Below are 15350 nucleotides of genomic sequence, written 5' to 3'. Positions count from 1 at the left end.
GCCGCTTTATACGACGACCCCTTCAATTTCGTTTGGATATAATTTAAATCCTTCTTTATTATTATGAGGATGGCCCATCTGCTATCTAACGTGTCCGCCATCTCGTTGAACACAGACATCTTGTTGCCGGTGCTTTTACGCCAGTTTTTCACTTCCAACCGATCTCTAAACTCAGGGCTTCCCACCAATGAAATAAGGTATTTTACTTCGGTTTCTCGCCAATGCGCACGCTTCGATGGCATTTTAAATTAATTAATATAATAATATTAATAATAATAATACTGTATACCTAGTGTAACAACAAACAAAAGGTATGATTTTTTCGCACGTTCACCGATCACAACAACAAATGGATCAGCTTGGCTGTACGATGAGGAGCACATGTCACGATGTGATGTGGCGAATATTGTAATTTGATTGGCTAGATATCTAACCTAGGTCATATTCATCGATGCGTGACTTTCGTATTGTAAGCGACGTCCACTAAACTCATACCTTGAGCTTTCGTAGCGTACGAAATATCAGTGTCGTACGAGGTGGCTTCCACTAATCTTTTCCTGGTTCAGACCCATGGACTTGTACGCCGCGTACAATACGAAAGCATAACTCCGTAGGTCTGAACAGGCCCTTAGATAATGCAAAGCAAATCGTCTGCGTTACAGTATAATAATGACTGCTTTTAATATAACCTGTGTACAAATTTGTACAGTATTCCATACTGTAGTTTTTAATATTATCACACAATTCTTTTAAAAATAGAAATCAGACAATAACCATCCTTCTATTGTTAGGGTGAGGTTGAAAACTAGGTGGGGTTGGTCTTAGCTTTTTAACAAAAATGATATAGCTTTATAATTTTCTTTTGAAATCAAACTTATTCTTTAATTTCCATTTTGAATACAATTATTATGAAAAGAATTGTTAAATGCATAGAAAGTTTTAGATTTATTTGTAGTTTTAATTATTTTAATACTGTATGTATTGCATTAGTATCTGGAATTGAGAGTTTTATCCTTCGAATGGGATGGCAAGTATGGAAAATGTCTTATTTTATCAGTCACGTCCTTAATTAAATACTGCAGACCATTGGTATACTGTATCTTGGATATTTGCCTATGAGGCGCATCTTTAAAAACCAAGGTTTTTAACATCAATAATTTATTGAAGTTTAGTTTTAGTTTAAGTTTTAGTTTAAGTTTAGTTTAAGTTGTTTTCAAATTTTGTTTAAATGTGCCGTAGGGCCCCTCGGAAGAGCAGTTTTATTTTATTACTGAGAGGGCTACCCTACTAAAAGAAAACGAAATAAATAAATAAATAAATACAGTATCAGTCTGAGAGATAGCAACTTGCAAAGCTTTACATTTAGACTATTGGGCCAAGGCGTGATCCAAAAAATATTGTCTAGATGTTCTGTTGATTAATACTATATTGCCATAGAATATGTCCATGGAAGACTTTAATATTCAGTAGGTCATACAATTGCCTTGCTACATGTGTAGCTGTAGTAGTAGTATACTAGCAAGACCATGTAAGTGGACAGGGGCATTGTTGTTTATGTTTCCTATTGTCTGTGTTCTACATCGTCTATTGTTTCTTTGTAAGCCTATTGTCACAATAAAGACTTGTCGAGTTGTGCTTCTTCTTCCACCAATTCATTATAGGCCTCCACCCAGTTTAATTTTCACTTATCAACCTCCTAACTATTGACTATGATTAATAAAAAGATTTTCTTCAAACTGCAAGAAACCTGTCAATTTACTACACAGTAGTTTCAGGTCAAAGTGTCCACTTAATTGGGGAGTCTCCTGTATAGGGGTTGGCCATTGTGTTAAAAAATATAGTTCCCCTTCAGAGGAAATTGTCTCTGTATATATGGGTGTTGGATCATGAATAGGGGTGCTCCAAAAGTAGGGGTTTTACTGTAACTTGCACTATTTGGGAGTAGTAAACTGGTACTTTTTGTAGCTAAGGCTGCTGGAAATACATTACATGGTTCTCGTCAGCACTTATCAAAAAGTTGGTGCGGGATTTTTGTCAACGTTCATCTTTCATCACAGTATTTTAATTAAGTGAAATAAACCTTGAATGCAATAATGTCGTAGGCAGAGAGGTAGCTAGTCACGACGATCGATCGCGAAATGTACGAGAGCAGCAGATAAAAAAAAAACGCGGTAGACCTCGTTCAATTCTGATGCAAGGTATGGATATCGCGTGTGGATATGACAAACACACGCTCACGCCTGGACTAGAATACTTGGTTTCAGAATGAGGCTCAAAATACGGAAAGATGGCGGTCCGCGACGATTAATATACACACTTTATGTTGCGAAATTGTGCGATCACATACACAATGGTTTGAGCGTTCACGATCGACGGGAGGTGAGTGGGATTTTCATAAAAATATAAAAAAATTTGTACTTTTACCATATTTACCACTGTTTTTATATACACAAAGATGAACTTTTTGGGTGCGGGGCCTAAAATCGCGAGCTGGCGCTGACGAGAACCATGTAATGTATTTCCAGCGGCCTAATGGACGAATACAGTACATATTACTGGTATTCCAATAAATATACTGTTATAGTTTAGACATACTACTGTAGACTGGATGGTAGAGAAGCATGCAGCTAAACGCCATAGCAGATGCCAATCAAACATAGCAACCAGCAGGATACAGCCTTGGCTATTATTTCTTAATGATAATTTATGACGTACTCACTATTAAAAACCTGGCGAGTTCTAGGAACATCATCTCTTTAACTAGACACTATAAATAAAAGATTTTTTTTTCTTATTAGTTCATGCATTAAAGATGTATTGTCCCTTTGACTAATTCTAAACAAATTTAAAAAAAAATATTTCAAAAAAAATTGGGTCATTTTGAAGTATCATAATATTATTAAGTCTCATTTGAGGTTTTAAGTGCAGAAAGAATAATGAGTTTACAACCCTGGCACTAGGTCAGAATTGAACCCTGGACTTAGGTCAGTATTGGACCTTGGAACTGGAAGGCAAGCACATTAACACCCATCCACTATTACTAGAAAATCTAAAATTCTTCTTAAATTTACACATATTTCTGATTGTTTTGCGATTTTATTTGTAATATCTTCAAATAGTAACCATTATTTATCTATGTATATTCGTAGTTTTCCGTTTCCGAAAGACAGAGCTGTTTTGTTTAATAATGATTAGTTGTTAAAAGATTAAAGGTGCCATCTTGCATTTCATGAAACAGAAGAAGTGTGAATATAGATGGAATGAATTAGATGACAAGTTCCACAAGTTTAATTTATTCCAGAATATTAAGCCATATATGCAAGTTTTACTGTATTTTAAAAATTAAAAAACTATGTCCGTTTGAGATCTCGACAACAGAACTTAAGCTCTGTCTACACTATAAAGAAAAAAAAAAGTGATGTGCCCATTATATGGACATGTCATATCACTACCATATTTGGGCATATCACCACCTTTTTTTTGTCAAACTAGTTTGATAGATAGTGCTTTTGACAGAGCTTTACATTACAGTCACAACTACAGTATGCACATCAAGATATGCGGTTCACTTAGTAAAATGAAATATAGATAGTACAAGATAATGATTAATATACATCATCAAAATTACCTGGACATGCCAACTGATATGACCCTTGCCTAGAACACCTGAGGGGCTTACATCATTAGCTATGATGCAAAAATCTGCTGGACGATATTGATATCCCATATCAGTTGGCATAGAAATCGTTTAGTCAGGTTTAGGATTATTCTTTACTGTACATAGAGTACAGGATACTGACTAAATCCATTAATTATTACATCATTAACATCTTGTAATACAAATTAAAAACCTATTTTTTTATAGCTAACTTCAAACAATATTGCTACTACAAGTTTTTTTTCTAATAACAACTAACAACAACAATTTAAAATTAACATACAAATTTAGTATCTGGACCTCTTGTAATACAATACAAGGTACTTTGTAGAAAGAGCTAAATTGCAGAATATAGATTTGTTATTTTTAGTATTGTAAAGTACAGTACTGTTAGGAAGCTTTAATTGTTGTTTCAAATGTACAATACATTTGACATAAAATATTGATGCACCAAAACAATTCTAGATATCAATCAGTGTGTATTCATTTGCTACAGAAATTATTGGTCTTTTGGTTTTGAACATGTACATTGTAGTATACAAATGTGAATATACATTTGACATAATTATAAATAAAGAAAGATCAAAGGTCAAATATCGATGCACCATTTTAAAATATAAAACAATGCTAGTGTGCACAATCATAATGTGTATTCATTTATACTACACAAATGATTGTTCTTTTGGTTATGAACAAGATACAACAAAATGTAATTGAGAAGTACATGTAGTTATACAAATGTGAATATATACATTTGACATAATTATAAAGAAAGATCAAAGGTCAAGTATTAATGCACCATTTAAAAATATAAAACAAGATACAACAAAATGTAATTGATATGTACATTATTTATTACTATAATATACAAATGTGCAATATACATTTGACATATAAAGTTTAGAAAGAAAGATCAAAGGTCAAATATTGATGTAACATTAAAATATAAAACAATGCTACTGTAGGTGTATCAATCAGTGTGTATTTATTTGCTACACAAATTATTGTCCTTTTGGTTATGAACACAATACAACAAAATGTAATTGATAAATGTACATTTAGTATTACAAATGTACAATATACATTTGACATATAAAGTTTATAAAGAAAGATCAAAGGTCAAATATTGATGCGTCATTAAAATATAAAACAATGCTAGGTGTACAGTATCAAAGCAAAATCTATTGTTATTTTGGTTACATATAATACAACAAAATATGATAGAGAAGCACATTATGTAAAAATGTGAAATATATACATTTGACATCAAGTTTATAAAGAATGATCAAAGGTCAAATATTGACACGCCATTTAAAAATGAAAAACAATGTTTTAGGTATCAATCAGTGTGTATTCATTTGCTACAGAAATGATTGTCCTTTTATGAACAAGATACAACAAAATGTAATTGATATGTACATTATGTATTACAAATGTGCAATATACATTTGACATATAAAGTTTATAAAGAAAGATAAAATGTCAAAATATTGATGCAACATTTTAAAATATAAAACAATGCTAGGTGTATCAGTCAGTGTATATTCATTTGCTACAGAAATGTTTGCCCATTTGGTTATGAACACAATACAAAATGTGAAATATACATTTGACATATAAAGTTTATAAAGAAAGATCAAAGGTCAAATATTGATGCACAACATTTAAAGGATATAAAACAACCCAAGGTATCAATCAGTGTTTATTCATTTGCTACAGAAATGATTGTTCCTCCCACACATTCTTGCCTTTGAAAGATGCAATCATCACATAATAACTGTGTACAGCTATTTACTAATTATTTCTCTGTTCTGTGATTTGATTTTTGTTGAAAGAAAAAAAAATGACATTTTAAATTAAATTGAATTCATTTCTTAATCGGATTATTATATTATTTTGTACATAGTTTTATTTCCATGTTAATGTGATTTCATTTTTGTTGAAAAAAATACAATTATATTTTAAATTGATTTTTTATCATTTATTTTTTATCATTAGTTTGTATAAACTTTAAATACTATTATTTTGTACATCAGACATTTTGTTATTGTTATTTATTTCTTCTCTAGTTTGATTTGAAATTAAAATATAATCATTATTTTCTGTTTAAGAATGCAATCTTTGCAAGATCGATTCAAACTTGTTGAATTCCCTGATTGGTTAGCTCTAAAATGTTAGCAATCATATCAAATATACGTTTGTGTATTTGTATACGTTATTAAGTCTTCAATTTCACATACATGAAATTTATAAGTCCTCGTTTATAGTGAACCTACAGTAAGCCTGTTCCATCCACTATCATTGCATTATTTATAATTGATTCTCAACACAAGACATTTTTTTTCTCGTATTCTTTGTAGTCTGCATGTAATATTTCATTATTTTTTCTAAATCTACTTTATATTATTGATTTGATGTGAATATAGTGAATTAAGTTTAATGAAGAAGAATTTCGCAAAACTGTTCAATCTGGTAGCCACACTAGCAAATAGAAGTAAGATAACATTTTACACAATGCCATTTTGATGCAATGTCAAAATGGTTTTATTTGCTATGTATTTTATCGGATGACGACTTAAAAAGGTCCAGTGTACACATATGACCTGTGCTCACTTAAAGAACCTAGAGCCTCTTCGAGTTCAGTTTAGTTTATACCGTGGTATTCTTGATCAAAATTCAGCCCCTTTTGATGACAAAGAAGTATGGGAGTCGTGTTGTTCATATCAACAAATTTTTGATAGGTTTGTGTCTTTTACCATTGATCCATTGTTCTCTTTTCTGAGCTAAATTTGGATATGGTTTGAATCTACCTTCATTCAGTCTTTTTGTGGTAAAATGAATTACGGTAGTTAATCCAAAGAATTCATCAGTTGCAAGCCCTTTGACTCTACAACATTGGTATAACACTTTATACCAAGGTGTACGAAACAGGATGTTAAGTCCAAGAAGGAATTTTGTTTATTTGTAGAACTGCAAAAGTTCAACTACATTCTTTCTCACCTGCGTTAACAACATACTGATATTCAATCTGATGAAAAGCATGTTATTCTATAAAGTCATACTGTAGATGCATTCGAGGGTGGGGGGGGGGGGGGAATTACGAGTTATCAAGTATTAAAGCCATTCCACGCACGATCAGAAAATTTAAGAATGAACAGAATGACTTTTAGAGTTATAGTCATAGTAATAGTATCTTTATTTGTCCATTAAAACTGAAATTAACAAAAATTGGCTTTGAAAAACTGGCATATCATCATATAAAAGTATAAAACAGTAAAACTACACAGAAAATTGCATAACAGTAACACAGAATAGCATGCTAACAACACAGAAACATCACAAGATTAAAAATTACTCATTATATAATAATGATTCAATATTGCACATTAACGGTAATTAAACTACAGTAAGTTTATATATTTACAAGCTTTCCTATATTTAATAGCTTTCCTTGATCTTGTTTTCACAGCGCTTTGGGTTTTTTTTTGCCCTTTACAAATTTACATTAGTAAATGTACTGTGTACCTGTTGTCCATGTGAATATACAAAATTGATTTGTTTTTTAAACATAAATGTTTTACTAGAAAACTTACAAAAGCCATGTAATTAGGTTTCGAAGTGTAGGCTTCTGCCAATGTCTATACCAAGTATTTGTGTACGTTTCACAATTCATCATAATATTTGATGTCATTAAATTTCGAAGTATAGGCTTCTACCAATGTCTATAACGATTTTTTTTGTGTGCATTTCACAATTTATCAAAATATTTGAAGTCATTGGGTTTCAAAGTATAGGCTTCCTGTCAGTTTCTATACTGAGTTCTATTTATTTCAATTAAATCGGCTATTCCACTTTAATCATTTATAAGCTTGGTCTTAGATTATGTCCATTTTCAAATGATTGGAAATATAACTAGCATATTAGTGTAGTTTGCAGTCCCGCTTATAGTTACCGTAGATCAACTTATTACTTTTTATAGATTGTGTTATCTACAGTATAGTACCTTGTAGTTTATCCCAAACCATATAATTAAACAGGCATAGAGAAATTACAAATTGCACAGTGATACATGGGAAAATAACTTATTTAAAAATTGTCAAAAGATTTGAACCCGGAATTTTCTCTTTAATACAGTATGCAGACATTATACAATTAGAACCAGTGGTCTTTCATGGTATGGTTAAAATTTGATTGGATAGCGAGTCTTTATCACTTGACATGTGTAGCGAACTCTGCACCGCCCGTTATATATTATTTTATTGAGTATCAAAAACAAACTTTTGATGTGTAGTGCTGAAATTGAAAATTATTATTTTACGCCATTTATTGTGATCAAACACATAGAAACATACTTCCATAATGTTGCATGCAAATGCTGTTTGTATTAAGTTAAGTCTCCAGAATAAATGTTCTACTTCCGCGTACACAAGGAATGTAACAATATGTGTTAACAAACTAGAGTTGTAATACTCGCAAGTAAAATGCAGCTTTTATTGAGCATCATGTGGACGCTCATCAGAAGTAACGCTTGCGAATAATTTTCATGTTCGATATGTAGAGTAACTTTACCTCAGACGTAAGGCTGTTTGAATGTATTCTATTAAATGTTGTTTTCATTTGTACACAGATACAATGCAATATCTTCAGGACACTTCCACCGAGTGAAAACCCAGAATTTGACCCTGAAGAGGATGACCCCACGTTAGAGGCTGCATGGCCACATTTGCAAGTAAGAAACCATCTTTTTGATTCATAATAATTTCCATATCTGGTATCAAACTACCCTGACACCTGTTTACTCGGATCACTGAAGAAGATTAATCTAAATTAGACTTCACATTTGAACCCTAGACATCAGGGTAAAGCTTGGTAGTCTAGAAGTGTGCTTTCAGAAATTAGGTTCGAATTAATAAAAAACAATTTGTTGTTTGCAGCCAGTCTTTACATCAGGATAAATACATATACATATTTTTTACATTTATTGCAAATATTGAATGGGAAGTAGTTATTTAATGTTTATTGATTCTTGTTTTTCCATTTTAGATTGTTTATGAATTTTTTCTTCGCTTTTTGGAATCACCCGAGTTTCAGCCTAGTATAGCTAAAAGATATATTGACCAGAAGTTTGTATTACAGGTATGATTACAATGTTTTTATTTTGTTTATTAACATTCTATCTATTCTTTAGTATAAAAATCCTCTCATTTAGTCCATTTAAAATAGATTGTAATTCAACTGCCAACATGCTAAAATTTGCATTAAAACCGAGATGGACAGTGAAAAAAGATATTTTGTTCTCTTTACTCTCTATCATCACAAATCAATGTGATGTGCCCATATATAGACATGATGATGTCATATTACTACCATATTTTTGCATATCACTACCATACTTGGCCACATCACACTTTTTTTTGTCAAACTAGTTTGATAGTGTAGACAGAGCTTTAGTGAGTAAGCTTTCCTCTCAATATGTTGGTGTAAGTGAACACGGTTTACAATAAATACATGTGTTTAGTACTAGTAGTAATGTATGCAAAAACGTTTAAAAGCTTGAAAGCAAATAATAATAAAACGTACCTTTTAATTAGGCTATTCTGGGAATCAGATTATACCAACAGGAAATTTGATTTTTTATTTGTGTACATGATTAAATCTACTTATTCATCTGGGAATGAAATCGTACGATTGAATTAATTCTCTTTTTAACACCTGTGATGTGTTATCTGTGTTTGATATTCACTATTAGCATTGATGTATTGAAATAAACCCCAGTGGTTTGATGATATTTGACTGAAGATATGAGTGAACATACAGTGCACAACAGTAATAATATAATATAATAATGTGTTATAAGTTGAATGAATGGAATATAATTATAATTCAACTTTACTTGTTGAATACAACAATCTTTCAACGAATGAAAATATTCTCTCCATTCAACAAAATGTTACATTCAACAAAATGTTTACATCTTGCATTGAATGTTAAAGGCTTGGCAATTTAAAAAGTGTGGCACTCTGATTGGCTGAGGATTAGAGCAGTTATAATATATATTAAGTAGTTTTTTTGGTCGCACATGGTTTGACAGCATTTAAAAAATTTGACAAAAGCCAAGTTGTGGAATAGAACCATTGATTAGAACTTGTAATGTTGTACCTAAATTAACAACATGTTACGTATTGTTTGAAGGTTTGTATGGCGAAATCAAATTTTGATATAAAGTTGGCGGTACACCACGTATATTAGTTCTGAAAAGAACTGTTGAGTTTCTCGACATTTCGATCAATATGCTTTGATCGTCCACAGGAATAAGAAATGTTCTCATTCCTGAGGAAGATCAAGGCATATTGATCGAAACGTCGAGAAACTCAACAGTTCTTTTCAAAACTAATATACATGGTGTACCGCACACATTATATCAACATGTAATGTGAAATCAACCAATCAAATGACAAGGAAACTTAAATGTGTTACATTGATTAGAGCAACCTTTTGTATTTATTATAGTAGAACTCCTTTTTTTTAGAACATCCCATTCAAAAGGACACTCCTATAAGTGGACACTTTACTGTACCTACAATATGCCTATGAGCAAATGTGTTTTTAAAATATGGTTAAGACCAACTCCTATAATTTAGGGGACATCCCTATTTAGGGACACCCCTTTTCAGTGGATCCCTATTCAGTGGACCTTCCTATTTAGTGGACATCCCTATTTAGTGGACATCCCTATTTCGAGTACACCAGTATTCAGTGGAAACTTCCTTGGGTCCTGAAGATGTCCCTTTAATAGGAGGTTTTACTTTATTTATGTTATAGAAATTTATGTATAACATTTATTTTAGTTGGTTGTTTTGATGGGGATTTGACGATACAATTAACAAGCCAATTAGTTCATTGTCTTTTTGAGGGTGCTTACATTGCACTTGAAGCTGTCATCATTAACGTCTATAGAAAGTGCAGTGTACTGTTATTTGAATCCAATATTAAATATTGTGAGTAAGATTACTTCGATTCAAGGATGTCAAGATTGTTCCGTAAAGCTCTGTCTACACTATCAAATTTGTTTGACAAAAAAGTGTGATGTATCCAAATATGGTAGTGATATGACATCATCATGTCCATATATGGGTATATCACATTTTGTTGTCACATACGTGTTAATAGTGTAGACAGAGCTTAAGTAAGGATGTTTTAATACTTGATGTTTTGCTAGCTAACATTAACAAGGCATAATCATATGTGACAGCAGTTGTAGAAAAGCTGTGTTAAAGAACAGAGAAGAAATTCATGTACAGTAAGACTACACATCAACAACATGAACAAAGATGAATGAGCTTTAATTTAATGACAACATCTTCTAAGAGCATCACATCCTGTTTGAGTAAATACCAAACCTGTCTCATTTGGGTAATACCAAACATGCCTCATGGGGGAAATACCAAACCTGTCCCATTTAGGTAATACCAAACATGCCTCATTGGGGAAATATCAAACCTGTCTCATTTGGGCAAAAACCATCCCGTTTAGGCAATACTGAAAACGTCCCGTTTCCAAGCTCCTGTCTTTAAACCTTTTGAAATATATATTTATACTGGGTAACCTCTTCAGTCAAAGACTGGTCTCCCAGAGGGCCCAGTTGATGATCAGTGGCTGTGATGTACTAATACACCGGGGTGACCCCCTACTCTTCTCGAAAGATGTACTAGGTTCTTTAAAGTGCACACGAGCTAGATGTGTACACTGGACCTACGGTTTATAGTCCTTATCCGAGAAGACTTGTTCTACCACCAGAACCATGGAGTGAGTGAGCCTCGAACCCCTGCCGATGTTATGGCTACGTAATTACGGTTCCACTGTCTTAACCGCTCGGCCACTCACTCACTCTCTCACTATTAATAATACTATACAAGCCATGGCTCAATAAAACTGTAGCCCATGAATCTACTACTGTACAAATAGACATTTTGTATAAAATAAATTATATTACAGTAATTGTGTGTATATATGCAGGTGGTTAAATTTGAAAAAAAATATTAATCCCGGTGCGTTTATTTGAGGGGGAGTTTACTTCAAAATATGTTCTATGGCCCTGTTTCTGCTGCCTAGAAAATACCGTATTTTATACGGTATTTTTTGAATACCGTATATACCATATTTTTTTGGCAGCAGAAACTGCGCTCATAAAAAAAATACCGTATTTTGTATACCGTATTTTCCCCACAAAATTTGTGGATAAAATACGGTGTTTACAAATTTATACCGTATTTTTTTTCTGCTGCCAATAAAAAATACCGTTTTTTTTTTTTTACCTGCGACATGAGGTCAACATGTGTTTTTATTTTCTGTCGCTGTCAGCTGTTTCACGTGTATAGATATATTCGGCGAAAATGTGGAGAAAAGACGTCACAGTATTTACTATATGAATCTGTGTGGGAAAGGAGCGGGTGGGGAAGGAGGGGGGCGGGGAGGAGGGGGTGGGGGAAGCTAAAATGTCCGGAAAGGTAATAAAAGGGACAACCACATTTATAAAGACATTTCTAAAAAAATAAAGCAGGAGTACGGAATAGACTTGTCTCCAAAGCAAGTAAATTCAAAGCTGAAGAGCTTGCGAAAGCAGTACAACATTGCAAAATACAATAACTCGAGGAGGGAACGAATTACTTGTCCCCATTACGATGTTTTCTGTGCTCTCACAACAACTCCATCACTAGGGCTAGGCTGTTGAAAGTGAGACGTAAAACTTCTTTTATTGCGACTTTTAATTATCGACCAAATAAATGAATAGCAATTTGGGTAAAAAGGATGAAATTTAACACGACCACCCCAGAAGTATTGTTAGCAGAAACGGGGTACTAAAAAATACGGTATAAAAAATACCGTATTTTTATACCGTATTTTGAGCAGTTGCAGCAGAAACAGGCCCTATGAGGGACATTTATTCAAAAGGGGAAGGGGGGGGGGGGGGCATTTCTTAAAATGAATATAGTGATATCATTCTCTCATTAAATTACTGTCTTGGATCATACAAAAGTTATCTTTACCCTAAAAAATGCCGTATTATTTTATAATTTAACTTCAAAGAAACAATTTTTGCTGGAATGTCATTTGTGAGTAGCTTAATGTGTATCTGATAGGTTTTTCTATCTTATAAGCCGTTAGCTGTTTTAAAACCTAGCACACATGTTGTGTCTCTTTCTTCAATACTATCTTGTTGAGACATTAATTAGTAATTGCTATCATGAATTCTATGTTGCACATTAACCAGGTGTTTCAACATCCCATCATAAATGTCAACAAAACGTTATACAATATCTTTGATTGGACAGTATCTGTCGACAGCCTGAAAATTCCTAATTATTAATTGTGTATACAGCACCTATAGTACATGCCTCTGCCTGTAGTCATAGGTCTAGTGTACATTTCATAGGGAGTATACAGCACCTATAGTACATGCCTCTGCCTGTAGTCATAGGTCTAGTGTACATTTCATAGGGAGTATACAGCACCTATAGTACATGCCTCTGCCTGTAGTCATAGGTCTAGTGTACATGTCATAGGGAGTATACAGCACCTATAGTACATGCCTCTGCCTGTAGTCATAGGTCTAGTGTACATTTCATAGGGAGTATACAGCACCTATAGTACATGCCTCTGCCTGTAGTCATAGGTCTAGTGTACATGTCATAGAGAGTATACAACACCTATAGTACATGCCTCTGCCTGTAGTCATAGGTCTAGTGTACATTTCATAGGGAGTATACAGCACCTATAGTACATGCCTCTGCCTGTAGTCATAGGTCTAGTGTACATGTCATAGGGAGTATACAGCACCTATAGTACATGCCTCTGCCTGTAGTCATAGGTCTAGTGTACATTTCATAGGGAGTATACAACACCTATAGTACATGCCTCTGCCTGTAGTCATAGGTCTAGTGTACATGTCATAGGGAGTATACAGCACCTATAGTACATGCCTCTGCCTGTAGTCATAGGTCTAGTGTACATTTCATAGGGAGTATACAACACCTATAGTACATGCCTCTGCCTGTAGTCATAGGTCTAGTGTACATTTCATAGGGAGTATACAGCACCTATAGTACATGCCTCTGCCTGTAGTCATAGGTCTAGTGTACATGTCATAGGGAGTATACAACACCTATAGTACATGCCTCTGCCTGTAGTCATAGGTCTAGTGTACATTTCATAGGGAGTATACAACACCTATAGTACATGCCTCTGCCTGTAGTCATAGGTCTAGTGTACATTTCATAGGGAGTATACAACACCTATAGTACATGCCTCTGCCTGTAGTCATAGGTCTAGTGTACATTTCATAGGGAGTATACAGCACCTATAGTACATGCCTCTGCCTGTAGTCATAGGTCTAGTGTACATGTCATAGGGAGTATACAACACCTATAGTACATGCCTCTGCCTGTAGTCATAGGTCTAGTGTACATGTCATAGGGAGTATACAGCACCTATAGTACATGCCTCTGCCTGTATTCATAGGTCTAGTGTACATTTCATAGGGAGTATACAGCACCTATAGTACATGCCTCTGCCTGTAGTCATAGGTCTAGTGTACATGTCATAGGGAGTATACAGCACCTATAGTACATGCCTCTGCCTGTAGTCATAGGTCTAGTGTACATTTCATAGGGAGTATACAACACCTATAGTACATGCCTCTGCCTGTATTCATAGGTCTAGTGTACATTTCATAGGGAGTATACAGCACCTATAGTACATGCCTCTGCCTGTATTCATAGGTCTAGTGTACATTTCATAGGGAGTATACAACACCTATAGTACATGCCTCTGCCTGTAGTCATAGGTCTAGTGTACATTTAATAGGGAGTATACAGCACCTATAGTACATGCCTCTGCCTGTAGTCATAGGTCTAGTGTACATTTCATAGGGAGTATACAGCACCTATAGTACATGCCTCTGCCTGTAGTCATAGGTCTAGTGTACATGTCATAGGGAGTATACAGCACCTATAGTACATGCCTCTGCCTGTAGTCATAGGTCTAGTGTACATTTCATAGGGAGTATACAACACCTATAGTACATGCCTCTGCCTGTAGTCATAGGTCTAGTGTACATGTCATAGGGAGTATACAGCACCTATAGTACATGCCTCTGCCTGTAGTCATAGGTCTAGTGTACATGTCATAGGGAGTATACAGCACCTATAGTACATGCCTCTGTCTGTAGTCATAGGTCTAGTGTACATGTCATAGGGAGTATACAGCACCTATAGTACATGCCTCTGCCTGTAGTCATAGGTCTAGTGTACATGTCATAGGGAGTATACAGCACCTATAGTACATGCCTCTGCCTGTAGTCATAGGTCTAGTGTACATTTCATAGGGAGTATACAGCACCTATAGTACATGCCTCTGCCTGTAGTCATAGGTCTAGTGTACATTTCATAGGGAGTATACAGCACCTATAGTACATGCCTCTGCCTGTAGTCATAGGTCTAGTGTACATTTCATAGGGAGTATACAACACCTATAGTACATGCCTCTGCCTGTAGTCATAGGTCTAGTGTACATGTCATAGGGAGTATACAGCACCTATAGTACATGCCTCTGCCTGTAGTCATAGGTCTAGTGTACATTTCATAGGGAGTATACAGCACCTATAGTACATGCCTCTGCCTGTAGTCATAGGTCT

At 34.2% G+C, this 15350-nt stretch overlaps 2 protein-coding genes across 2 annotated transcripts in view; both read left to right on the top strand.

Moving 5' to 3' along the window:
- LOC140060593 (endoribonuclease Dicer-like) overlaps positions 1 to 15350 on the top strand; it is a 123800-nt gene that overhangs the window by 60743 nt on the left and 47707 nt on the right. The window lies entirely within an intron of this gene.
- The window catches only part of LOC140061114 (serine/threonine-protein phosphatase 2A 56 kDa regulatory subunit epsilon isoform-like), a 61102-nt gene that overhangs the window by 16478 nt on the left and 29274 nt on the right, over positions 1 to 15350 (top strand). The window contains exons 4-5 of the mRNA XM_072107564.1: positions 8286 to 8387; positions 8702 to 8794. Of these exons, the coding sequence (XP_071963665.1) occupies positions 8286 to 8387; positions 8702 to 8794 (195 nt within the window). The remainder of the gene's footprint in view (positions 1 to 8285; positions 8388 to 8701; positions 8795 to 15350) is intronic.

The sequence above is a fragment of the Antedon mediterranea genome, chromosome 10, assembly GCF_964355755.1.
Source record: "Antedon mediterranea chromosome 10, ecAntMedi1.1, whole genome shotgun sequence".
NCBI classification, from domain to species: domain Eukaryota; kingdom Metazoa; phylum Echinodermata; class Crinoidea; order Comatulida; family Antedonidae; genus Antedon; species Antedon mediterranea.
The sequence above is the reverse complement of the archived record's forward strand: the minus strand, read 5'-3'. Positions and strand labels throughout refer to the sequence as shown.